The sequence below is a fragment of the Meriones unguiculatus genome, chromosome 8, assembly GCF_030254825.1.
Source record: "Meriones unguiculatus strain TT.TT164.6M chromosome 8, Bangor_MerUng_6.1, whole genome shotgun sequence".
Lineage (NCBI taxonomy): Eukaryota > Metazoa > Chordata > Mammalia > Rodentia > Muridae > Meriones > Meriones unguiculatus.
Window position 1 is genome coordinate 102,317,090 of NC_083356.1, and position 26,182 is coordinate 102,343,271.

General features: G+C 37.7%; 1 protein-coding gene across 5 annotated transcripts in view; it reads right to left on the bottom strand.

Annotated features, from left to right (window-relative positions):
* Positions 1-26,182, bottom strand: part of Kcnh7 (potassium voltage-gated channel subfamily H member 7) — a 494,749-nt gene that overhangs the window by 30,963 nt on the left and 437,604 nt on the right. For 4 of the 5 annotated variants that reach the window (XM_021637080.2, XM_021637081.2, XM_060390273.1 and 1 more), the window contains 3 exons: positions 9,154-9,406; positions 5,184-5,389; positions 3,375-3,456 (listed from right to left, as the gene is read on the bottom strand). In XM_021637080.2, the coding sequence (XP_021492755.2) occupies positions 3,375-3,456; positions 5,184-5,389; positions 9,154-9,406 (541 nt within the window). The remainder of the gene's footprint in view (positions 1-3,374; positions 3,457-5,183; positions 5,390-9,153; positions 9,407-26,182) is intronic. The other variant, XM_060390275.1, reaches the window with a different exon arrangement.

The following is a 26,182-nucleotide window of genomic DNA, read 5'->3' on the forward strand; positions in this document are numbered from 1 at the left end:
TTACGGAACAATAGCACATAGGCTATATCATCAGGCTGTTCTTTCTTCATTCCCAGTGAGATAAAACCAAGAGATTAACACCAGGATGAAGGATTTAGATTAACTCTGTGGAACAGCAGTGTGACATCAACGGTGCTGTTTTAGAAAAAGCCATGGAAGAATGAAAAAGGTCATTGCAGAAAAAAAATATTGCCTATTTATGAGTAGTTTATGCAGGTGGTTCAATGATTCAACCATTGATCCAGGACAACCAGCATTTATCAGACTTTTTTTTTTTCTTTTTTCTGAAGGCATCTAGAGTTTGGTAGAGAGAAAAGACAATCATGCCAATTACCCAAGCACAGGGCAGGATTTGACAATATCACTAGAAGAATGTACCTTGGGAATTCATAAGAAATTCCTTGTGCATGTATAGTGATCAAGAAAATGCTCATGGTAAGCTCATCACAAACCATAATTTTAGAGAGTGAAAAATAGTCTGGTCTGATTATAAGTTGTAAATTTATACTTGTGTTTGTTAGAGTTTGTATGTTTTAGGAAAAGGAATGAACATTCTGTTTCAATGAATAACACTTCGCAAGAACACAGAAATAATGTTGAAACAGAGGAGTTTAATTGACTAAAAATGGATATCAAGTTAGATGATGGTATCCCCAAGAGAAAATGCTCCAAGGGAATAAAGTTCAGAAGAGAACTTGAAATAAAAAGACAAAAAGAGGAAGACAAGGTTACTCAAATGCTATTTCATTTGTGCTTCTCATCCTCTCCTTCCTCCTCCTTCCAGTGCCTTAATCTGGTCTGGCAAGTGCAATCCTCTTGCCTCAGCCTCCTGAGTGCTAGGATTGTGGACATGTATAAGTTCCTGGCTCTGTCAATAGATAATGTTGCACATATAACAAGCATCAGACTTATTGAGAACCAGTATGTCCCATTTTATGAAGTTTACAATTCACAGGTAGACAATACTGAGAAATTATATTTTGAATAACTACAACTGAAATAAAGCTTCCGAGGAGATGAACTAAGTTGCAAAGTAGAAGCGCTGAATTGTTAAGTGGGTGAAAATATAAAATAAAAGGCTCAGAGAAGTAGGTAGAGGTCAACTCTATAAATAATACACAGATGAAGAGAATTTGTTTACTTCTCGGAAGAGCTGTTGGTAGATTATCTAATACCAAGTAATCAGTCCTAAACACATTTACATATCAACATACTAAGTGGAGTCAGTAGATTGTCTATCATCTATCTATCTATCTATCTATCTATCTATCTATCTATCTATCTATCTATCTGTGTCTGTCTATCTATCTATCTATCTATCTTCAATCTATTTAATCTGTCTATTTATCTATCATCTATCTATCTGCCTATCATCTGTCTATCTATCTGTCTATCTATCTCTTACCTATGTATCTATCTATGTATCTATCTACATATCTATCTATCTATCATCTATTTGTGTATCTATCATTTATATCTGTACCGATATCTACATCTTATCTAAGTCTAGATATGTAACAATAAAGAAGAAGTCATAAATTTGAGAAGGAGCAAGGGCATCGGGAGAGCTGCAGTGGGAAGAGAAAGGAGTGGAAATGTAAATATAGTACTCCTTATGAAACTCTTATAAAATTAAAAATCCAAACTAATCACAACAACAAAGGAATATACAAAATAGGAAGTCCTTAGAGGAATTTATATATATGGGTGACATAAATGTAATTGGATTTAGGAAATAACTTCATCAGAGGCCCAACATACAGACTACTTGAACTAGTTGAAACCTAGTTTAGTGTTCTAAGGGGGCTGCTGATGATATTCAGGCTCAGGATGATGGCTGCAGAGATGGAGACAAACGAACCAATGGAGGCTTGGTTTTTAAAGCAGAGACACCAGAGATAACAGTAACAAGCCTTACCCACACTAGAGACTCTGCATAGTTTGAGAAGTCAGACCATACAGATGTTTGTGGGACTGCTTTGGATGGTGTGAGCATTTGTAGATCAATAGCTTTTCAAAAGGAGCTGAGTTTCAAGGAAGCATTAGGAGATGCCTTGGAGAGCTTAGGCGGATAGCTTAATAAAAAGTTGGATTCACAATATTGAAGCTCATATAGTTGGTGGTTTAAGATATAAATATGTACACCTCCAAAATGAAGACAGAATGAAATGAAATGAATACATGGTATTAATCAGAGAGAGAGAGAATGAGAGCGAGCGAGAGAAAGAATATTACATATGAAAAAGGAAGTCAGGAGATATCTTAAATCTGGGGTATGGAGAGAGAATCTGCATCCTTGTCTTATAAGCATAAGACATGAGCTTAATTTCTATAACCCACATAAAAATGTTGAGATTATGACATGTGCATGTATTCCCAACAACGGGAGGCAGAGGATAACAGAACTCACTGGCCAGCCCATCTAGCTTAATTATAAAAGTCAGGCCAGTCAGACTCCCTCCATCTCAAAAGAAGAGGGGAAGAGTCCCGAGGTTGACACCTGAGGTAGGTTTATGGTCTCTACACGCATGTACATACGTGTGCAGATGCAATTCCGCAACACGCTTCTACACACATGTGCATGCGTACCTCCACAGCATGTGAAAACATGCGTACCAAGCACACAAATATACACGCAACTAAAGAAACTCCAAACGATAAAAAACCAAATGAAAATATGATATGAAATCATCTCCAGAGAATTTGTGAGAGTGGAAGGAAAATAGTCAAAGGGACGAGCCACAGACACTAAGCAGGGTATTCAACAGGTCAGGTATTGCTCTGAGGCCAAATAAGAAAAGGCCAGAATGTTCATGAGATCAGCAGTAGGCACACTGTGAACTTCTCCAACCTTTGTCTTGGCTGCCTGGCCCGCTTTTGTGTATGTATATCTGGGATCTTAATGTAGGGTACTTGTTTCTGTGGCTGAGTGTGGCGTCATCTCCTTCCCTAGGGGAAGATGAGTTCTGTTTTGTGCCTACATCCACATAATAGATCCGTGTGGTGCTGGTGAGGGGGTTGAACTCCTAACCTGAAATGAAAAGTCCTCTTTCCAAAGCACTGTGCTCCAAATCCTCAGTCATGGTTATCACCTATTATTACCGATTTCATTTTCCAGTCATTTTGCCCTATTTCTCTATTGGTGCATGTCGCTGACAACATGGAGTGGCTTTGCTGAGTGATGCGATTTAAAGATATCAACCCAGAGCCAGAAACCATCTTTATTAGCTTGGGAACAAAAATGATTCTTCTTACTCTGTCAAAACATGAATTACATTTACTACTGAAATCAGAGCTATAATGAGCATTTAAGTAGGAAGAACTAGTCACCATATGCTGTAGACTAAACTTTACAAGTACAATGAACAAATTACCTTTTTCGCCTTCGCTGTCAAAGGATAGTCTCCTTCTTCGCAGTTTCCCGGTGTCCCCTTCGGAATCATTTATAGATTGGGACTGCAGCAAAAGATCAGCCTTTGTTAGTGGAATTCAAAGGTAAACACAGAAGGTTACTCAAGTTAACTATGATGTGTTATCAGCAATTCTTCCCTGTGCCATACCACATCAACCTCTTTAAAACTCAAGAATTACATTTTTGGCAGAAAATTAAAATGCTTTGTTTGAAGGTTGCCTCTAAATTTTAAAACAGATTGATAGTTTCTAGTAGTTCCACAATTTATTGGGGGAAACCATGGTTTTGTAGAGTTAAGAATGTTGGGATCTGGCATTAGCACGTAGAGATAAACTTTTAAAAGATTAAAAATTTAGAGAACATAGAATAACCTGTATTCTTGTCAACAAAATGTATGACTCAATTAAAATTAGCTGGGATGTATAAATTATTTGGAAGAACATGAGATTAAATTTTAATATAGGCATATATGATTAAAGACAATAGATATTATGTTGAATTGGCTTTATTACATGGGTTCAGCTCTTCCTCTTCTTTTGATGTCTGTACAGAATCATCCTTGTAAATCAAAGCAGAAGGGAGACCCTGAAGTGTTCATTTGGGTGCTGCCTGAGTATCTGTACAAAGGAGTCACGTGAGGTTCGTATTTGCTTTTAGACAAAACCAGAATGAGGTTGGTGACACCTGAGTGAGATCACAATAAAGTTCCATTAAAACTATCAGGAAAACATATTCTTAAGAACTGGAGAGTCTTTAGTGTATGCTTTAATTTTTCAGTGGTTTGGAAAGAAGGCATTATCTCAATTGGTGCATTAGAATTCTGAAATGGCAACCTTGTGACGCTAGAAATCCTGCGTTTTTTGTTTGTTTGTTTGTTTGTTTTTTTAAGTCCTTCCGAATGACTGGAAACCCAAATGACTATAAATCCACAGAGACTTAAATCCACCACATTTTTGCCTATCTACTGATTTAGGGATTTTTTTTTCCCTATAGAATACATCAGCTCATATGTAAATAGACTGGACAAATACCAAGTGCACAATGTTTGATTTTCATTAAATGGGCCTTTAGAATTGGAATGGAGTTCTGAAATCTGGGAGATTAACCTAGTAATAAATTGTGAGCTACAATATAAGTTCTCTCTCCACAGAACAGGATTTCACTGTGGAGCACAGTAAGAGCAACACTCTCAAGATTATTTTAGGTTAAATAATGTGTATAATTAAAAACAAAATATTATTTTAATTATATTTTATTTTTCCCATAGCCTAGATTTTGACTCTATTGTCAGACTTAATTAATTCATACTTCTTTAATTTGAGAATTGAGGTTAATATGAATGTAAACTTGAATAAGGCTAATCTTTTCTTTTTTTTTTTTTTTTAAGGCTAATCTTTTCAACATTACAGAGAAATCAATAGCAGCTAATATGGTAGAATATTTCACCCTCTATGTAAGATAAACTCTTTTAGGGGATTTTAAAATTGCTTAAAACCACTCATTTTCCTACAAAACATCAGCATAAACAAACCAAGACTCTAAGAATCTCTCAAAGGTCAAATTTAATTAACCTTAAAAAATTATTCAACATCTTTTAATACCGAATTCCTGCCCTATAATTTGCTAATTTTAATATCCAGCTGGCCTTTTCTTTGAGTACTTAATATTGATAGATTATTGTCACAATAGTTTGCTTGAATGACACTTCAGAAGTATTTGCAAAATCCAAGAATGACACTTCAGAAGTGTGCAGAGGGCAGTGGACCTCTACCTTTGCACTTTCGTGTCTCAGGTTGAAAGTCAGCTCTAGATTGGTCAGAAAGTGGTCAGAAAACTCGGGATACATGTCCAGGACCTCCAGTAAGTCTTCGCGCTGGATCTTATGCAGGTCACAGTACGTGAGTGCTCGCACATCAGCGTTAGACTTGCCGGGTTTGCCGTAAAGATGAACCATTTCCCCGAAGATATCATTTTTTCCTAAGAATAAACCAGAAGATGAAGAGGAGGAGGAGTAGGAAAAGGAGGAGGAGGAGGGGAAAGAAAGAAAAGGAGAAATAGAAAGTGAATTCATTAAATATTTTCCTCATGAAAGTAGAAAGGGACACCAACCAAGTGACAAATCGTTGAACCAAGTATTGCCGATGTAAGGTCCTATACCAGCAGGTGCACAGATAGCAAAATTCTGTGTATGGACTGAATGTACTATGTCTGTAGAATGAAACTTTGCTCTTAAGAGTCAGTGGTTCTGTTATAATCTATTTCATTTCTTTTTTTAAGTTTTAATATTTTATTTCTTATTATATTCCCAACACATTTTCCCATGATTTCCCATTTTCTCATGCACATGTCTTGGCTTTTATATGTCATAATAAAACTTTCACCATCAGGTCTTAATCCACCCTTCTAACTGTCTCACTACTTAACTTCCAGTATGAACTCTTCACGCCCATGGATGGAGTCACTCTCCTTTCATTATGAATTGCATCATGTAGCTTCCATAACAATGCTCCTCATGGACAGTGTTCCATATGCATTGCTGACATTCTTTCATGTATCTCTGCTAAGCTTGTAGGATGTAGAGAATGTCTTTGTTTTGTTATACCCTGAGTGCTAGCTATGGATCTTGCCACATGGTTTTCTAAATCTGCTTCCAGACAGAAGTGTTCTGATGCTGTCAATTCAGCAATCTGAGAGGCTGAAATGAGTTGGATTCATGTTCTTTGTGTTCTGCAGGACCATGTCTGGAGCTTCTGCCAATTAACAGCTCCGCCATTCCTCAGCACCCACTGACATGAAGAAGTGCTTTCAATGCACCTTGTTTCTTCAAGTTATCACTTTTGAATTTGCCTTTAAAGTATTTGTCTATTTGTTTAAATTATTGAGGTCTATGTCTTCCACATATATCGTCTCGGGTTTTAGTCACATGATCTTTGCTCTGAATCTTTGTCCCCTTTGTTCTGCTGCAAATACTGGGATTATGTCACTATCTGGCTTCTGGTATTTCTCCTGATCACCTCCTAACCATGTGCTGTCTGATTTCAGTTTTATTCAACGACAAAAATAAGAATAATTGGTATTTGGTATTTTCTGAGGACCACGTAGGTGCCAGGCACTGTGTCAAATGTTTGTTTGTTTAGATTATCATACTACCCCAAAAATAATTTTGTGAAGATGTGATTGAGATACAAAATTTATAAGTATTGAAACAAGATTAAAGAGGTAAACTGACTAACACAAGGTCACTTCTTAGTTGTGTGGAGAGAGGAAAAGCCTTCAGGATTAAAGCCAGGCATTTCACTTTAGAATCACTATCCTTACCTGCCTATGATATCAAATCTCATGGTATTTTCCAAAACATCACGGCCATTGTTCCATTTTTGAATATCAGTGTTTTCACATGGCATATGCCCTTAGTCAGACTGATAGATTGCTTTATGAAGTGACTTTTAAAGGTCATCAATAGCAGTGAAAAAGTACTTTCTTCATGTATCCTGATGGTTCTTTTCAGATTTAAAAAAAAAAAAAGCTTCTCTGTGTGCATTATGTTAGCTTTTGGTGGACAGCCACACATATACTCTAAATTTGGGAGCTATCAAGGATGCTTAAACAATAAAACTATACCAAGTAAAAAATACTATAATGTTCTCATTTTAAATGAGAATTTAATAAGGAAAAGTCAAATACCATATATAGTAATATACAAAAATTACACTAGAGAGAAGACATTAAGCATAGTTTAAATAAATACTTACACACTTTCGAAAACCAGAATGAAACAATTATTTTAGATGCTAAACTTATATGGAAATAAGGTCAGCAAAGGAGAAGCTCTTGAAATTCTTTACTTTGGGTGGCTTAGTCTAGACACGGGGCTAATGTTTTAATTACCTCTGCTTCTATAGATGAGCAAGGAGGAAGCCCTGTGATGCTGAGCAGCACTCTATAGTCACTGTGGTCTCAGCACAGAAGCTGCTTGTTTTTCAGGCAGAAGCCAGGACAGGCGGGCTTAAAGATCAGCCTCCGCTTGCCATCGTATAAACCAGGACAGGTTGTCAGTGCCAAATCCAGTGGAAACTGCCCTTTGATAAGCAGCCTTGAGGTGATTTAGGACGTTTTCATTCCCTGACTCTTTATTGGTTTAGAAATCAAATTGTGTACCTTCTCAGTTTGGGGAAATTTTTTTGGACTGTAGTAATAACAAAATTATCAGAATACTTTAATGTGGTTTGTTTGTGCAGGGAATGTAATGTGCCGTACTCTGGTTCTGTCCAACGATGAAGAGATAATTCTCGTGAGTTAACCTTCAGATGTCAGCATTGAAAGATGAGTGAAAAGAAAACATTCAACTGCACATAGTGATTGAGTGATTGACAGATAGATACTGGGGGTTGAACCTAGGCCCATGAACATGCTAGGCGAGGACTCTGCCTATGATCTACACCTCCCGGCCTGCATGCCTAATATTTAATGGAACAGCATATTAAATCTATGAAAAAACTGTGAATTTTCATTGGAGGAAGTGGGGAGAGGGCCTTTTGATCCTTTTTGGTGAGAGAGAAAGAGAATAGATTTGGCTTTTTCTCTTCCTTACCTTCATTACCTTAATTAAAAAAATGTTATGAGTTTATATAAGCAGGACTTGTGTGCATATATATATATCTATATATTTTTTATTACAATTTATTCACTTTGTATTCTGGCTTTAGCCCCCCTCTTGTCTCCTCACAGTTCCATCCACTCTCCCTCTTCTCCCCCTATACCTTTCCCCTAGTCCACTGATAGGGGAGGTCCTCCTCCCCTCCATCTGATTCTAGCCTATTTAGGCTGGCTACACTCCTTAGGGGGAGGTGATTAATGAGCTGGCCACTGAGGTCATGTCAGAGACAGCCCCCCTTCCCCTTACTGTTCCCCTGAGCCCACTTGGAAACTGAACAGCTTATGGGTTTCACTGAGCAGGGGCTCTATGTTGTCTCCAGGAATGCTCTTTATTGTGGTCTCTGCAGGCCCCTCTTGGCCCAGGTTTTTTTGGTCTCTGAAAGACTCTACCCATCAGGATATTGAAGGAGATACTGACACTCATAGCCAAACTTTGGGCTGAGTGCAGGGAACTTTATGGAAAAAGGAAGAGATAGAAAGTTCTAGAGGGGACAGGACAAAGAGACCAGCAGGGTTTCTTTATAAAGAAACAGATCAGACTACATCTGAACTTTTTTTTTTAATACACAAATCTGTTTATCACTCATTTTGTATACAGTCTTCTCTACTCCTGATAATATCCTCAGAGCTACATTTTACTAAGGACTCCAATTTCTTTTCTAAGAATAAAGCAAATAAATGAATTTTATTAAAATATAAACTTATTTCATGCTACTGTAGGCACATGCTAATAAGTGTGTCTACAACGTTGAATATTTCATATTAAGATGCTAAAGAATCAACTGTGAAGCCAAGATCTCCTATGAAAAAGAAAATACGGACTATTTTTTATTTGGCCTCAAATGTCTAAGCAGCTGTCAACAGCCGAAGAGAATCGTGAGGGTATTTACATATTAAACAAAAATTGAGACATTAAGAAAACATTTTCTGCAAGATTAATTTGATAAACGTTGAATTGAAACAAATGTTTAAAATGATCATTGTTAAAGAGTTCTTTTCAGCCTAGTCATCTGTCATTCTGAACTAATGAGTGGTTACAGCCAACTCCTAGCTGAAGACGCCATTATTCATGCTAAAACACTCACCAAGGATAGCTACCACTATGTCATCCTTGAGGATTTCAATGGAGCCTCTGGATAAGAAGTACAGTGCGGTTAGGACATCCCCACAGTGGACCAGGGTGTCTCCTGGAGGGGCATGGGTGGTTTTGAACTTCATGGCCAGAGCTCTCAGGCAGCCTTTACTGGCGCCTCGAAAGGCTTTGCAGTTTTGTAGCAAAGTCTGGTTTAGATGGAGGCAAATGTCAGCCTGTAAACATTCTGGAAATCCCTTCAAGACCTGAAAGGAAAAAATAAAGAGTTTGATACTACCAGAACACCAGGAACTCCAACTTGAAATAAAGCCATTACGTGATCAAAGACTCGAAGATGCAGTAATTGTCATGAAGGAGCGGGTTTTTTTTCTTTTGTTTTGTTTTGTTGTTTTTTTTTAAATAATTCATCTACCTTGCTTCCCTAAATGAATATTTGTCTTCAGAACATGTTAAGTTTTAGCTCTGTATTTTCAGTGAATTAACTGAAGACTTTCAACTTAACTCAAATGCTGTCTTATTAAAATGTTATGCCTACGTATTTCTCATTACTTTTCTTCGTCTGCATTAGGCTATGTAAACTATCATACTGTGCTTGGATGTAATGCAATGCAACACTCAAAAGACACTGGTGAAAGGCAATGCAATTTGAAAGATGAGAAACCTTTTGAAGGAATTTCAAGTCTATTTAAATTGCCATCCTGGACATACACCTTTGTTGACACAGCTATTTGCAAATATCATAAACAGTGTAATATATTAAGTCAGTTCTATTTGGAATAGTTATATTTTTATATATACATTATACTATATATTTTGACAAACACCTAAAATATAGGGAAGGAGAAGAGTTGATGTACTTAGAAAGTAAACTTTAATTTTTAGTAATAGAAATAGAAATTTTAATTCTAGATATGGTGCTACTTTTGGAAGCTTACTGTTTAATTTAAACTCCAAGGAATAAATGAAACAATAATTTTTGAAAAACGTACCTCAGTAAGAATGGAATAAAGTCATCTTTCTACAAAATTATCAGTACAATGGGTTGAGGATACTTTTTATGTCTTATTCTTTGTGGTGTCATGTGGAGGCTTTATATTTTTTATACTGACTTTTCCCCATAAGTATAAGCATTTATAGTGTGAGGTGGATGGAGGGAGCATTATACAAAACAGTTTACAGGGTAATAATGCATTTAGTGGCTTTTCGTTTTCTGATTTTTATTGGCTCTACCTTAGTATATAATTCAATTTAATAAAAAGTAATCATAGTTCAGCTATAAAACAAATCAGATGTATTTAGTCCATAAATAAATTTGAAACTGAATGATGTCTGAGTCAAACTATAATTTTCAGTGTTTGAAATACTAAAACAACTGTAGGGATCCAACCGTTAGTAAGCCACTGTGTGATGTCGCAAATTGGCTCTGGTAGACAATGAAAGGATTTTTAGCACAGGTGAAGGACAACAGCCACATTTTTTGTTCTTGTTTTATTCATTTACAGAGAGTAAAGTTCAGTGAAGAGAATTTATGGAATTATTATTATTTTTCTTAAGAATTTGCCACCGTTTGACTCTTGGGCAAGCCACTTCACCCTTCTGCAGTTCTCCGCTGTAAGGTTAGAACCTTCGCAGTGCTGAGTCACGTCACACTAAATAGTGTGCCAGGCAATGAGCACTGCTTCCTCCCTTCCACGCTGCCAACACTTTCATCCTGATCCAGTAGATGCAAGCCTTCCTCCTGCATGATCTTTGAACACGCATCCCCAAACGCCTCCTTACCTATAACTCCAGGCTCCGTCTACATGAGTAGACTCATCCTAGTTTTCCTACTTGGACCGGAGGCCTCTCCAACATAACCTGCCTAAAATAGCCCAATGCTGTCTCTGAAGCCTAATGGTGTTATCTTACTGTAATGGGGACCTACATAGATTTAGATGTCCTCATGGAAGCAATGGATGACCGGTCTTTTCCATAATCTTCTTTTGAAATTATTGCACTGAATTTTTTTCTTTCTTGGCAAGTTATGCCAAGTTGTAGATGACCTTAGTTTGGACACTGTTTCTGATTTAAGAGCTACTTCCCTTGGGAATTATCTAGGAGAAAAATGCAAGTGTTCACTGACTTCTGCATGTGTCTTTTATTTTCCCCCCTTGGAAGCCATTTTTGGAATCTCACCATAACTCTTAAATGACCCCCTTAAAATATAGACAGATAGAGCACTACACCAAGTAATGCTTTCCTTTAAATTTAGGTAATAAAGTATCTTAAAGTTCACATAAATGCAAGAGGCTATTTTTCCTGTATAGCTGGAATGAGAATATTGAACTTAGAGTTACTGCTGCTAGCATATTCTTTGAAATACCCCTGACTACTGTCAGCCCTTTGTGCTTCTGTGCTGATGTGTGTACTGGTATGTTTTGAGTTGGAAGATAGAGATGAGAGATGGTGTTTCCATCTTTCAAATCTGTCATAATAAGCTACACAGTAAAATGAGCATGGACTGGAGAGTTCTTGATCCTTCACTTCTGCGACTCAGTATCTTATTTTTCAAAATTAAATTAATAACATTTGTTTCATAGAGTTGTGGCCACAATTAAATATGTTAATGTAGGTAAAGTATCCAACATATGCTTGCTATTCAATTCACAATGTATTTCTGGATTCTTAAAAAATCAATTAAAAACAAGGAAATCAAGAAATTTGCAGGCAAATGGTGGGAACTAGAAAAGATCATCCTGAGTGATGTATCCCAGAAGCAGAAAGACACAAATGGTATATATTCACTTATAAGAGGATATTTAGGCACATAATATAGGATAAACATACTAAAATTTGTACACCTAAAGAAGCTAAGCAAGGAGGACCTTAGGTAAGTTGCTCAATCCTCAAACGGGATAGACATTGGAAGAAGGAGAAAACAGGAAACAGGACAGGACACTACCACATAGGGACTCTGAAAGACTGTACCCAGCATGGTATCAAAGCAGATGCTGAGACTCATAGCCAAACATTGGGCAAAGTGCAGGGAATCTTATGAAAGAAGGGGAGAAAGAAAGACCTGGAGGGGGCAGGAGCTTTACAAGGAGAGCAACAAAACCAAAAAATGTGGGCCCAGGGATCTTTTCTGAGATTGATACTCCAACTAAGAACCATTCATGGAGATAGCCTAGGACCCCTGCACAAATGTAGCCCATGGCAGCTCAGTCTCCAAGTTAGTTCCATAGTAATGGGAAGAAGGACTGTCTCTGACATGAACTCAGTGGCTGGCTCTTTGATCACTTCCCCCTGAGGGGGGAAGCAGCCTTACCAGGCCACAGAGGAAGACTATGAAAGACAGTCCTGATGAGACCTGATAGGCTAGGGTCAGATGGAAGGTGAGGAGGACCTACCCTATCAGTGGACTTTGAGAGGGGCATCGGCAGAGATGAGGGAAGGAGGGAGAGATTGTGAGGGGATGAGGGAGGGGGCTAGAGCTGGGACACAAAGTGAATAAATTGTAACAAATAATAATCTGAGTGCATATTTCCCCCAAATAACAGACATATTCTCTTTAACTAATTTTATTTTCTGTTAACTGAGTGCATCCAATTTTAAAGATCAAGAAGCATCACCTACAATCAATCTCGTGGCCTGCACCTTAGAAAAATCAGTTCTTTCCTTTTTAGTGTGTATTCATTCATGTCTTTACTCACATAAATACTTTAATAGCACCAGGCACCAAGTTAAAAAGAATCACAATGAATAAATCATGCTCTGGAAATGTAGCTAGTCTTCATTACAGATTAAACACAATTTTTACAGGTCTAATCAGAATTGGCTACACTGTCCTCCTGATAGGGTAGGACATTTGTGATGTGCATTTGTAATTATAATGGCCATTTACTGAATGCCCAAGTAACAATTAATTCGAGGTGAGTTGAAGTCCTAATCTCATTTTTCTAACAGTGCTACAATAGGATAGGTTTTTAAGGCTTTGAAAATTTCCCAAAAACTCTGATCTACATAGGAAGGAACAACATATCTATATTGTGTATGATGTAAAACTACTTGTGCTTTGCCTTTTCTTTACTTGAATACATGTGAATAAAAGTCTGTGATTCTTATAATGAACTAATAACTATTTAAGCATGAAATACTTGCTGTGATTGTAATATAAGTTTTGTAGTTTATTGCTCGAAGACCCCAAATATAAAAAAGACTTTTCAACATGAAGAACCCACTAATGATTTGGTTGCACTATTAAAGTCATGTTTAAAAAAAATCACACAAAAAAGGGAAGGACAAAATTGTTACCTAATGGACATGTATGAAATGTGATTTCAGAAGCATCTGATTTTATGGTAGTTTCCCTAACATCTGTATATTCTAATCTACTCTTAATGACAATACATTCTTGTTGTTATTTGTGTTCACGACACTGATCAAGCATTACAGCATTACAGCCGAGTGCATGCTGAAGTTGATACAGGCCTAATGTGCCTCACTTGATATACGTACTAATCAATATGACATAAACTTAGAGTTGTAGATCCTTCTATATAAGTTTTTACATCAATATCAATAAAATGAGTATTGGTCTACTAATTAAAAAGCAGTTTTATCTATTCTGATAACAGTATAATTAAAAAAAATATAAAAAAATAGGTGTCCTGACTAGTTTTATGTCTCCTCCAGACAAGCTAGAGTCCTCAGAGAGGAGGGAATCTCAATTTGCCCTGTAGGGCATTTTCCTAATTAGAGGGCCCACATCATTGTGGGTGGTACCATTTCTGGGCTGGTGCTATATAAAAGCAGGTTGAGCAAGCCATGGGGAGCAAACCAGTAAACAGTATGGCCTCTGCATCTGCTCCTGCCTCCAGATTCCTGTCCTGTGTGAGTTCCTGTCCAGACTTCCTACAGTTATGAAAAGTGGTTTTGAAGCATAACCCAATTTGATTTGGGTCATGCTATTTCATTACTTCCATGGTAACCCTATAGGTTTTGATTAGTGTCACTGGGTGAATAAATATTCCTAATCAGGAAAATTGTTAATTTTCAAAATTGAAAATTTGAGAATGTCATTATCACACCATTTTTCATGAAGATAGGAGAAACATTTATTTCCTTAATAAAAATTTTCCTGATCAAAAAATATTTCTTAATTAAGATACTTTTCTTAGTATATTGGGAACAAACCATTTCTCTTCCCTTATATTTGAGACAAAAGATTCAACATTTGCTGCTTTCTGTCTCTGAGAAACACCCTTATGATGGATGCATTTCCCAGATTCTGCAGAGAAGAGTGTCAATAATGTGATTTTTAACCTAAACGCCTCTCAGCCTTCTTTGATACATTTTGAACTACTGAACTGACTTCTTGAAAGAAACCAAAGATATTCCCTACCACACACCTCCTGTCTTGTATCCTGAAATACGGAGGATGGGCTATGTTCTAACCAGTGTCTTCTCACTCTTTTCAGTTAGTGTTGCTGTAAAAGGGAGCCTACCAAAGGCAGCCTGAACAGAGAGTGCATTTACAAGGCAGCCTGACTGTGGCAAATGGTTCTCTAAATAGCAGATTAATCATATGGACAACTCTGGTGGCTGCGTTAACTGTCATTAGGAAATGTCCTAGGGAAATTCTCTGGGTCATTAAATATACTTAAATCTTGACAAATTAGGATTAATCAAAACACAAATTAGCACTCCCTATGAAGCACTAAACCTCCAGCATGATTATCAGACACATTATGCAAGTAATACATTAAATCTTAAGTCTCTGCCCTAGAGTACAGCTTTACCATTTGATAGCATTTCCTGACTCTGGTAGAACTGCTGTTTCCATGTGGCCGTTCAGCCTCTTGATAATTCTTTAGCACCTGTGAACTCATGAACCTTCCATTTTGTTCTTTGTAGACGCTAATGTCTTAACATAAAGCATTTTGTAATCTCTAGATCATTCTATCATGTATTATTTCTACAGTTAGGCACTAAGAAATAGGAAACACGAGTTTTATGCTTCCTCGGTGGTTGTATGCTGATTACTACATTTTAACCACTGATTATTATTAAACCCTTAAGTAGGTTTAGTACTACATATACACATTAATTACCCTAGTTTGAAGTTCAAGTTACTTTGCCACTGACTTTTGTATTCTAGCTCCAGGTGGCTGATAAAAAACAAGGTATTATTTAAATATATTAGGCCACCACACCTTGCCAGACTGTTGGGGGGGGGGGGAGATTACAGGATTGTAAATCAGAATTGTGGAAATATTGGTAAGCACTGAGCTAATACATAAACTTGCTGTAACTTGCTGGCATTTATACTTAGACATGGCCGAGAAAGCAACAAGTCCTGAAACAGTTTGGCTCCACCAATGATAGATAAAGAGCATCTTCTTATACTCAACTAGCACCATTTCTGATGCATTTCCTTTCTAGAGGGACACTTAAACTTCAACATGGCTCAACGGAGATGAGGTTAATGGCACAGTGCAGTGTGGGTGATGTGTGGACACAAGAGAACCATGGCTTTTTATCTACATGCTCTCATCACCCAGGCATTCGAGTCTTTTTGCTAATTCAGCAAAAGTTTGGTTTACAACGGGTGTCTCAGGATCTCTGCAATGTGTTCTCAAAGGGAACGCTAGAAACCATTAGGATTTCTAGGGGCCAAAAGAAGAACCTGTAGCCTCAGAGGCAGATTCTGAGCTTTCCCCTTTTATCCCTGCATAATAAATCGAAAGCGATAGTAAAGGAGTTGCTGAAAAGAGTGTGCCTGCAGCCCCTTCAGCTGGGTGCACTGAAAATAGTTCTTCCTGAATGGATTGATTGCAGATGACCGAATCTTGCTCACAGAGTAACGGAAAGAGAAATGCAATCTGCCAGGTGACAGAAACAATGATATAAAGCATAACCCTGCACCTAATGTGTTAGCTTGAATTGGAATCAAGTTTTATGATGGCAGAAAGATTTCTCATGTGCTTTATTTCCAAACCAAATTTCCTCAGCATTGTGTGAAACAACAGAATGTCAGCTGGACTGAAAATTTTACAAATACAAAAGACAAGACACAACAAATTAGAACACTCCGTGGAAGAACTGAGATTCCAAACTCAGTCCAGAATTCACTTAACTGTTTTTTATTTAACTGTCTTTCAAGTTGAACCTCTAAAGTTGCTAGCAGTATGAGGAGACGTAGCATATTTCCCATTCAATTTTGGTAATTGGTTTTGTAGATAACGAAGGATCAAGTCCAAAGTAGATGCTTTCTTTATTTTTTATACTGAGGGGTTAGGTATTCCTCCGAAACATTCAGACAGATGAAAATGAAATTAATTGCTTTGTAGAGAATGGAAAACCCATATTGACAATTGTTCAACTTGTTAAAAAAAACAGTAGAAGTTTCACAACAGAGATTTACCGTCTGGTAGATCAGATTCCCTTCCCATGGAATGTGCTGAGTGTCACCCAGCACTCTAAGCTTTGTAAGTACTATCAGAGCTCTGCACACTTCTGCTTCTACTAATTAAGGCAGAAGGCCATTGTGTATGTTCAAGCAGTTATTATTTTCAACTTTACAAGTTGGTAGAACTACATAATTCAGTAACGTAATAAAAAAATCTACGACACTTACACAAAGGAGGGCAATTTCCTCTTCCTTTAACGGTGATAGTAAAGGTAAGGGACTCTGGGATACAAAGTGAATAAATGGTAAAAGAATGATGCAAAAAAAGCTGCAATCAGATTGCTGAAGTAGACGTGGGTTCAGATATGTGAGAAGCAGAAATTGTATCATCCATGAACTCCACCATAATCCACAAGAAAAGGAGAAATAAAAAAGTGCTTGAAAAGTGGCCACAAAGTCAGAAGCAACACATCAAGGAATCCAATTAAAAAGTGTTGTACAGAGCTAAACAGAGAAGTCCCAACAGAGGAATATTGAATGGCAGAGACACACTTAAAGAAATGTTCAACGTCCTTAGTCATCAGGAAATACAAATCAAAACGACCCTGAGATTTCACCCTTACACCCATCAGAAAGTCTAAGATCAAAAACTCAAATGACAACACTTGCTGGAGAGGATGTGGATAAAGAGGAATCCTCATCTATTGCTGGTGGGGATGTAAACTTGTACAACCACTTTTGAAATCAATCTGGTGCTTTCTCAGAGAATTAGGAATAGTGCTTCCTCAAGATCCAGCTATGCCACTCCTAGGCATACATCCAAAATATGCTCAAGTATACAACAAGGACATTTGCTCAACCATGTCCATAGGAGCTTTATTCATAATAGCCAGAACTTGGAAACAACCCAGATGTCCCTCAACTGAGGAATGGATACAGAAATTGTGGTACATTTACATAATGGAATAGTAATGAGCAATTAAAAACAAGGAAATCATGAAATTTGCAGCCAAATGGTGGGAGGTAGAAGCAGAAAGACTCACATGGTATATACTCACCTATAAGTGGATATTAGATATATAAGGTAAACATACTTAAATCTGTACACCTAGAGAAGCTAAGCAAGAAGGAGGATCCCGGGTAAGATGATCCATCCTCACTCAGAAAGGCAAACTGAATGGACATAGGAAGAGGAGAAAACAGGGAACAGAACAGGAGCCTACCACAGAGGGCCTTTGAAAGACTCTACCCAGCAGGGTATCAAAGCAGATGCTGAGACTCAGAGCCAAACTTTGGGCAGAGTGCAGGGAATCTTATGAAAGAAGGGGGAGATGAAAGACTTGGAGGGAACAGGAGCTCCACAAGGAGAGCAACAAAACCAAAAAATCTGGGCACAGGGGCCTTTTCTGAGACTGATACTCCAACAAAAGACCATGCATGGAGATAACCTAGAACCGCTGCAGAGATGTAGTCCACGGCAGTTCAGTGTCCAAGTGGCTTCCCTAGTAAGGGGAACAGGGACTGTCTCTGGCATGAACTCAGCGGCTGGCTCTTTGATCACCTCCCCCTCAAGGGGGTACACCCTTACCAGGCCACAGAGGAAGATAATGCAGCCATTCCTGATGAGACTTGATAGGCTAGGGTCAGATGGAAGGAGAGGAGGACCTCCCCTATCAGTGAACTGGGGGTGGGACATGAGAGGAGATGAGGGAGAGAGGGTGAGATTGGGAGGGGATGATGGAGGGGACTACAGCTGAGATACAAAGTGAATAAAGTGTAATTTTTTGATCACCTTCCCGTGAGAGGGATGCAGCCTTACCAGGCCTCAGAGGAAGACAATGCAGCCAGTCTTGATGAAACCTGATAGACTAGGATTAGATGAAGAGGAGGAGGAGGACCTTCCCTATCAGTGGATTGGGGGAAGGGCATGGGTGGAGAAGAGCGGGGGAGGGTAGGATTGGGAGGGGGTGAGGAAGGAGGCTACAGTTGGGTTAAAAGTGAATTAACTCTAAGTAATAAAAAATAAATTAATTAAAAACCATATCTGATAACTTTGGGAAAAAGAATGGGGTGCTAAAACAAACATTTCATGTCAAAACTCACAGGAAAATGCCTCTTCTCATATCTGTATTAATTCATCATGAAAAAAGGAAAAACTGAAACTATGACTGCGTTGAGACTAGGAAAACGATTAGGTTTCTATCCCCATCCATCAGTAAGTGTGGGTATAGTAGAACATTAGTAAAGAAAAGCAAGAAAGGGCAATATTAGGTGATGGCTGTGAGGAAGGACAGACTGCAGGCAAACATACAGGAGTTGTGAATAAGAGTAGATTGAGGACATGCTGCATCGTTTCTGTGAAGTTTACAGACTGGTTAGGTTGAGGTAAGATGACACAAGTTGGAAAGTGATTCCCCACTGGCAGATTACTGGATATAAGAGAGAGAATTGGAAATGATGTATCCTCCTGAAATGTTGGATGCAATTGTAATATTAAATTTAGTTATTTTAATTACTTAATATTGTAACATTATGGTAGGTAGTTTACCTTATGTTTCAAAATGCAATATAGCAGACAAAAAAAAAGATACAGCTGATGGCATACTTTCTTTCTAATCATGTAACAAAATAAAAGAAAACCAAAGAAACAAAGTCAAAATGTAAAATGAGACCTTTACCCTTTGGGGGGGTGTCAAAGAGCCCGCCACTGAGTTCATGTCAGAGACATCCCTGTTTCCCTTACTAGGGTACCCACTTGGATACTGAGCTGCCATGGGCTACATCTGAGCAGGGGTTCTAGGTTATATCCATGCATGATCCTTGGTTGGAGAATCAGTCTCAGAAAAGATCCTTATGCCCAGCTATATTTGGTCCTTGTGGTGCTCCTGTCCTCTCCAGGTCTTACTAACTCTGACTTCTTTCATATGATTCCCTGCCACAGAGGAGGACATTGCAGCCTGATGAGACCTGATAAACTAAGATCAGATGAAAGGGATGGAGGACCTCCCCATCAGTGGACTTAGAGAGGGGCAGGGAGGAGATGAGGAAGGGAGGGTTAGAATGGTAGGGAATGAGGGAGGGGGCTACAGGTGGGATGCAAAGTGAATAAACTGTAATTAACATAAAAAATAAAAAATTAAAAAAAATGAGACCTTTTTAGAAACAATGAATGATTCTTTAACTATATCAGAAATGTTGGTAAGTCAAGCCTTGTTCAAAACAACAGCAAAAAAAAATTGTGTCAAAAAGATCCATTAAGTAAAATGAATGTGTTGGAAATATATTGTTTATAGTCTATGTGACAGGTAAAGCCCTGACATCTGCATGTGAAGGTTTTTATTAAAACAAAACAAAAATGTGTAAATGGGCAATTCAAAAAAGAAGCTATCCAGACATAATATCTATATCTATCTGTCTCTCTATATCTAATATATATATGTATAATATATATACATATATTATATATAATATAATATATATTATACATATATTATGTTTAGCCAGAGAAATGTCATTAAATTGTCTATGAATACATCTGTTAAACTGGAAGAAACAAGAACAAATCATAACACCCACTGATTCTGAAGTGAGGGCAGGTAAACAATAGGTATTAAAATTAAAATTTCTCACAATCTATAGCTCAGAAATCTCTCATCTGGAAATTGATTCATAAAGATAAAACCACCCATAGAAGATAAAAGTAAGTATGTCACTCAACTGGAAGGAAATTAGAATAAAAGTGTAGGTGTATTAGTAACAGAACAGTTCAGTGTTGCACTATGAAATAACGGACTGTTATATGCTATAGAATTAGAGTTTATGAGAATAAGTACTATAGGAAGTTACTAGATTTCATGTGTAAAAGGACTTGAGTGTATTTTCACGCAGTGTGAATTGAGAAACATCAACTGTATGTTAAATTATATAGTTCAGTGTGTGATGGTGTGTATGTATAGTGTGTATATATATATATATATATTTACATTTATATGAGAACATTAGCACATGTATAGCAGAAATGAGAAATCTGTGGAAGGTTCTATACATTAGAGATGGATAATGGTGAATAAACTTCTGATGTGGAGGGGAGGATTGCAGTGATCAAGAATGAAATAAAAACCATAACGTCACACTAAAACTCTTAAAATATGCATATGATTTACCTGTGTAAAATTTATATGCATATAAGCACTATTACAAAAGACAGCCTTTTTTTTTTTGAAAATCTCTGATTAGGTTGTAAATCTCAGAAGGAGCATAATTAATTAGTAAACATTATAGGCAACAGACCTGGTGACCAAGATGCTGTATTTGGACATTATCTCTGATTAGAGACGATACAAGGTAAATTTTAACCACTTTTAAACAGAGGTTTGTTATACAGTTAATAGGACTCAGAAGAAGATTTGAGCTGGTTTTAACCTAAAAGCATTCTGTTGTGGTTCAGCTTTCATAGTACCAGAAGGTACTCTGCCAGGTGACAAGGGAGAGAAAGAACCACTATCTCTAGTAAGCTGTGATGCTCCTGACTCCCAACGATGACCATCATGGCAAGATATCCATAATGGTACAGAGGTGACACTTATATCTTGGCAATAGGCAACTGTCATTTCATTGATCTTAAGGTGTACTTCTTCCTTAAGGAGGAAAATCATGCATGGTTTTCAAAACCTAGCCAACTATCTGTGTCTAGTTAGGTCTTAGAAGAGAACTTACTAGCACAATTGTACTAGCCAGTGTAATTCCTCACACACTCCAAAAACCATGCTTATCCCCACAGCTTTTATTTGCATCACAGAAACCATCACAGAAAACTACTACTGGTGATAATGGAACTATCAACTGATTTATGGGAGCCCAGTCCCAGCAGAAATGTACAATACTGCTCTCCCGGCTTTGGGAACATCATGGAGGAGGGGGCAGAAAGACTGTATGGTCCAGAAGATGGGAAGTCTGCCTTGAGATTGTATCTCCTAGAATAATACATCCGTGATACTTTAATATTATGGCTGCCTAAACAAGACCTGAACAGTGACAATAGCAATAGACACACTATTGTGGAGAAATTTCGTAGCGTTCCACCCCTTAAAAAAACTACGGGTAACTAATGACTGCTGAGAAAAAAGGAATTGTTTTTTAAGGGGTTCCTTAATCAGTTTCTAATGCCAAGTGGCCAGCCCTGAAATCATATACACAGAAGCAACACTACGTGGACTCAGATTTTATTTATATAATCCTGTGTATATATACATATATACACATATACATATACACATATACATATATAAATATTTGTAACAATAATAATCAAAGAAAAAGTATTAGTTTTTTTTTATCAGTGGTAGAGAACAGGAGGGGTTAGAAAAAGGAAAGAGAAGATGTGAAGTGATGAATTGTATTTAAATTAAAATTATTTCAAAAATTGTGTTTTTAAATTGTTTATTATTTTTATGTATACTGGTGTTTTGCCTGCATGTCTGTCTCTGTGCGTGAGGTTGTCAGTTTCCCCTGAAACCGGACTCACAGACTGTTGTGAGCTGTCATGTGGATGTGCTGGGAATTGAACCTGGATCCTTTGGAAGAGAAGTCAATGCTCTTAACCAATGAGCCATCTTTGCAGCCCCTTGCACTTGTGTTTTGTGTGTGGTTCATACACATGGGTACATGGGCAAATGAGCATGTAAAGACCAATGGAGGGCATCTAATGGCTTCCTCTATCACTCTGTCTTAATTTCTTCAAGACTAGATCTCTCACCCAGTCTCTCTAAATAGTGAACTCCTGGAACCCATCTGTCTCCACTGCTCAATATTGGGGTTACAGGCACATACAGTAATGGCCAATTTTTCACACTGATGCTAGGGTTTCTATTGGTATAATGTTCTTGTGGAATGTATACAATTTATCTACCCACCATCTGGTTGCAATCCAGACATTGCATTGTGATGCTTATTCTAAGCATCACCTGTCTCGTTTGTGTAAACATGCTACCATTTGTTCTCTGTATTGCCAATAAAAACAACCAGCCAATGCTGAGCAATGGAGAGAATCAGTGTGACATCCTGGTCTGGAGGAGAGGAGAAAGAAGGGGTAGGAGGAGAGATCCTACCAGAGAGTATGGGAAACATCAGGAGAAATAAACTTGACCTAAGATATGACTAAAAAGCAAGTATAATGTGGGAAATCTGAGTGGAAGGAAGCTTTGCAGGCTTGGAGGATTAGGAGGAGTAATTTTTGCCTAGCCTTGTGTTCTAGGTTAATTAAATAGATCCTAGTCTCTGTGTGGTGATTTGGGTATATAGCTGGTTTAGAAATAACCGCTGTTTGACTAAAAGATAAATCAATATTCAACATTCATAATCATCAACAGGATTTGAAGTCAGTTCCTTATGTTTGCACAGCAAGCACTCTCGCCCCCTGAGCCATCTCCCTAGCCACTCTTTTCACAGATTCTTATGTTCCGGTAATTTACAGTGATTCTACAACTTACATTTGAATAAAAAGTTGATTCTTATTGGTTCTTTTCATTTTGTTCCAGTGATTTGAAAAGTCATTTCTTCAAAAGCAGGTTTTGGCTAGTGTAAAAGCTATGATCTATGAAAGCCATTACATTTAATAAAAATATTGCTAAAATATTTATATATTCCAGTTCAATATGCTAAGGCAGGTAGGACCAAAAGGGAAAGTAATTAAGCAATACACTTCAATTAATGTTCTCCTCATGAATAAGGATGTTATAAAAATGAAATGGCGAAACATAGACTCCTATTTCTTTTCTGTTTACTATTATCAAAACTTTAAAATATTAAAATATATTTACACCACTCCCCTTCCATTTCCTCCTTACAACTCCTCCAATGTCCCTCACTTTTCTTGATTCTCACCATTATCTCCATGCCCTATTTCCCCAGTTAATCCAAGAATGTCTCCATCTGTTTATTTTAACTGAGACTAGCCCAAATACTCTTTTCCATTTATCAGGCATGTATACTATACTAATACAGATAGCATTTTTTTAACATCATTTTCTCACCAATTCTTCAGATATATATGGTTTAGGGTACTTGATTTATTATGAAGCTGGGATGATCCTCATTTCTCCTATTATCTAAAGGTAACTACTATGAATGGCCCCTAGATATGGAGAATAGAATTCTATGGTAGTCTAACATCTCTGTTTCATTTCCCTTGCATTTGTGTACCGTGATTCATGGACAAGAACCAGAAGACAGAGGCAGATTTCTGTGTTCTAATAAAATAACTACCTCCCTGTGAAACGGGGCTTTGGCTTATCTTCCCTTATGGCAGCTGTTCCTAAACACAGATATGTTTTATTTTTTTCTCGTGAGGGGGTTATAGAACATCCCTATCTGCGAAGTTGACCAGAAGAAGGCGTCAGATGAACTACAACCTAAATGAAAGTGTTTTAACATAGTATCAAACCTCCCCCAGCCGAAATGAAACACTTCTCTTCCAGAAACCCATCACATTGTCTCAGAGCATAAAGGTCTGATGAAGGGTGACTTTCCTCACTAACAGAAGTCAAGATACCGGCCGAAATACACCTTGATGTGTATCTGTCACAAAAGATGTAAGTATTTGCACTTTTCCTATGCACACATTCCTATAATATGGATACATCCAGGAAAGTATATACCTGAAATTTTTACACTATTATTTCCTTAAGGTTATGTAATAAGTGTTTGGGTGAATTACTTTCACTTTTTTTTCATAAAAAAACTAACATATTATGTAGAATATGTACATATTTGTTAATAATAATTCCCCGTGCACTTATTTGTTTTTGTGGAAGAGAGTATCAGGCTTTTTGTTTTTGTTTTCTTTTGTTTGTTTGCTTTCCTGAGGAATAGTGGAGATGATCTGAGTTCATCAGGTTGAAATGCTGAGGTTGTTGTAATCTGCTTAAATTCTACAGACCCTCTGTTGAGACCTACTTTAGTTCTTTATCATAACTATGGCTCCTCTCTTAACACTTCTTTAGCATATCAGAAGCTAGTTTTGCCTCCAAGTGTCCATTTTGATTATGTCTCTAAGGTTTCATTTCTCAAACTTTGTATACTTTGCTACCTGGATACTCTATGAAGTCCCCCAACTGCAGAACCAATCAAATTAAAGGGTCAGTTAGAAATGTTTTGTATAACTAGTCAAAATGATGTAATGTTGCTTCCTAAACCTGGATACCGGGATGCGTTTTTTTGTTACCTGGTTGTTACCTAGTTGTTGTTTGTTTCCTACACCTGGTTACAGTTTTGTTACCTAGTTGTTACCTGGTTACTTTTTTATTTTTGTATAGAAAACCTGCTTTAGGAGCAGTCCAATCTCATAGTCTGGGAGTCCAGATTAGGCCCTGGCCAGTCAGGTCCTGTTTAGCATTCAAAAAATATCTGTTGAGCTCAGTCTGTTATCTGAGTGGTCAGTGAACCTGTAACAGGTTATTCCAGTATTTATCTAAAAGAGGCTAAAATAATACTTCCAAAGAATATTTTACTACTGAGCTTCAGTAACTTCTTTACAGGGAGTAGAGAACGAACTCATTCACTGGGAGGAAGTCCCAGTGAATGAATTCCTGAGTGAATGTGTGCTGCTGACATGTATTGGGAGCCTCAGACCAATGGAGGAAATGGAAAAGCTTAACCCTCCCCAGAGTGAGGCTCAGAGAGAAATGGTCCCAGTGTGGCTGTTGATAGTGTGAGCAGAAAACTCCCACACTATCCCTTGATGTTACAGCCTGAAGTCTGGTCCCATAGGGACGTTGTTCCTAGTGACATTAGATGAGCCTATCCCTTTAATTCAGCTGTATTCCCTAAACCCTGTCTCCTTGTTTATCCCTATATAATAACCCTGACTCCTTGTTCAGCTGTGAACAATAACCCTGCCTTTCAGTTCGTCTCTCCGTGGCGCACCGAGCTTCAGGATGCTGCAGCTTCTCCGGCTGAGAGCCATCAGATCCCAGCTTTCTGTGGCCTGTGTTTGTCTTTTCTTTTTTTCTAGCCACTCCAGTTATATTCAAACCTTTAGAGGCTGTGGAACAGTTCTGCTTTTCTGTTTCCTTTCTCTCTCTCTCTTTTTTTTTATCGGTTTAACCTGTGTTGATAAAAAACAGGAAACTGAATTGGGTTTGAATGACTCTGCTTCTTGCTAACTCATCAAAGAAAATGTTTTATTACACTTCATTCCCTTCTGCATCACGAACTACACCCAAGGGTCCTGTTCAAGCAGGGTCATTATTTCAAGGAGTTAGAAAACAAATGAAGACATCTTTTCTCCTCTCTACTGCTCTAGGAGAATGTTAATAATACACGAGGAAACTGAAGCCCAGGGTGTGCAAACTGTCATTCCTTCCATTGGGTCAAAAAACACTAAAAAAAAAATAATCTGGGTGTGGTGACACACTGTCCTTTAATCCCAGCACGCAGAAGAGAAAGACAGGCAAATGCCTGACTTTGAGGACAAGCCTGGTCTATATGTAGAATTCCAGATTTCCAGAACAGGCAGGGCTACATAGAGAAACCCTGTCTCAAAAAAAAAAGAAGGACTCACTTGGCATGGAAGCATAGCGGCAGCCTCTGTAAGATAAGTAGATATTTGGATAAACTGTAGATGAGGCATTGT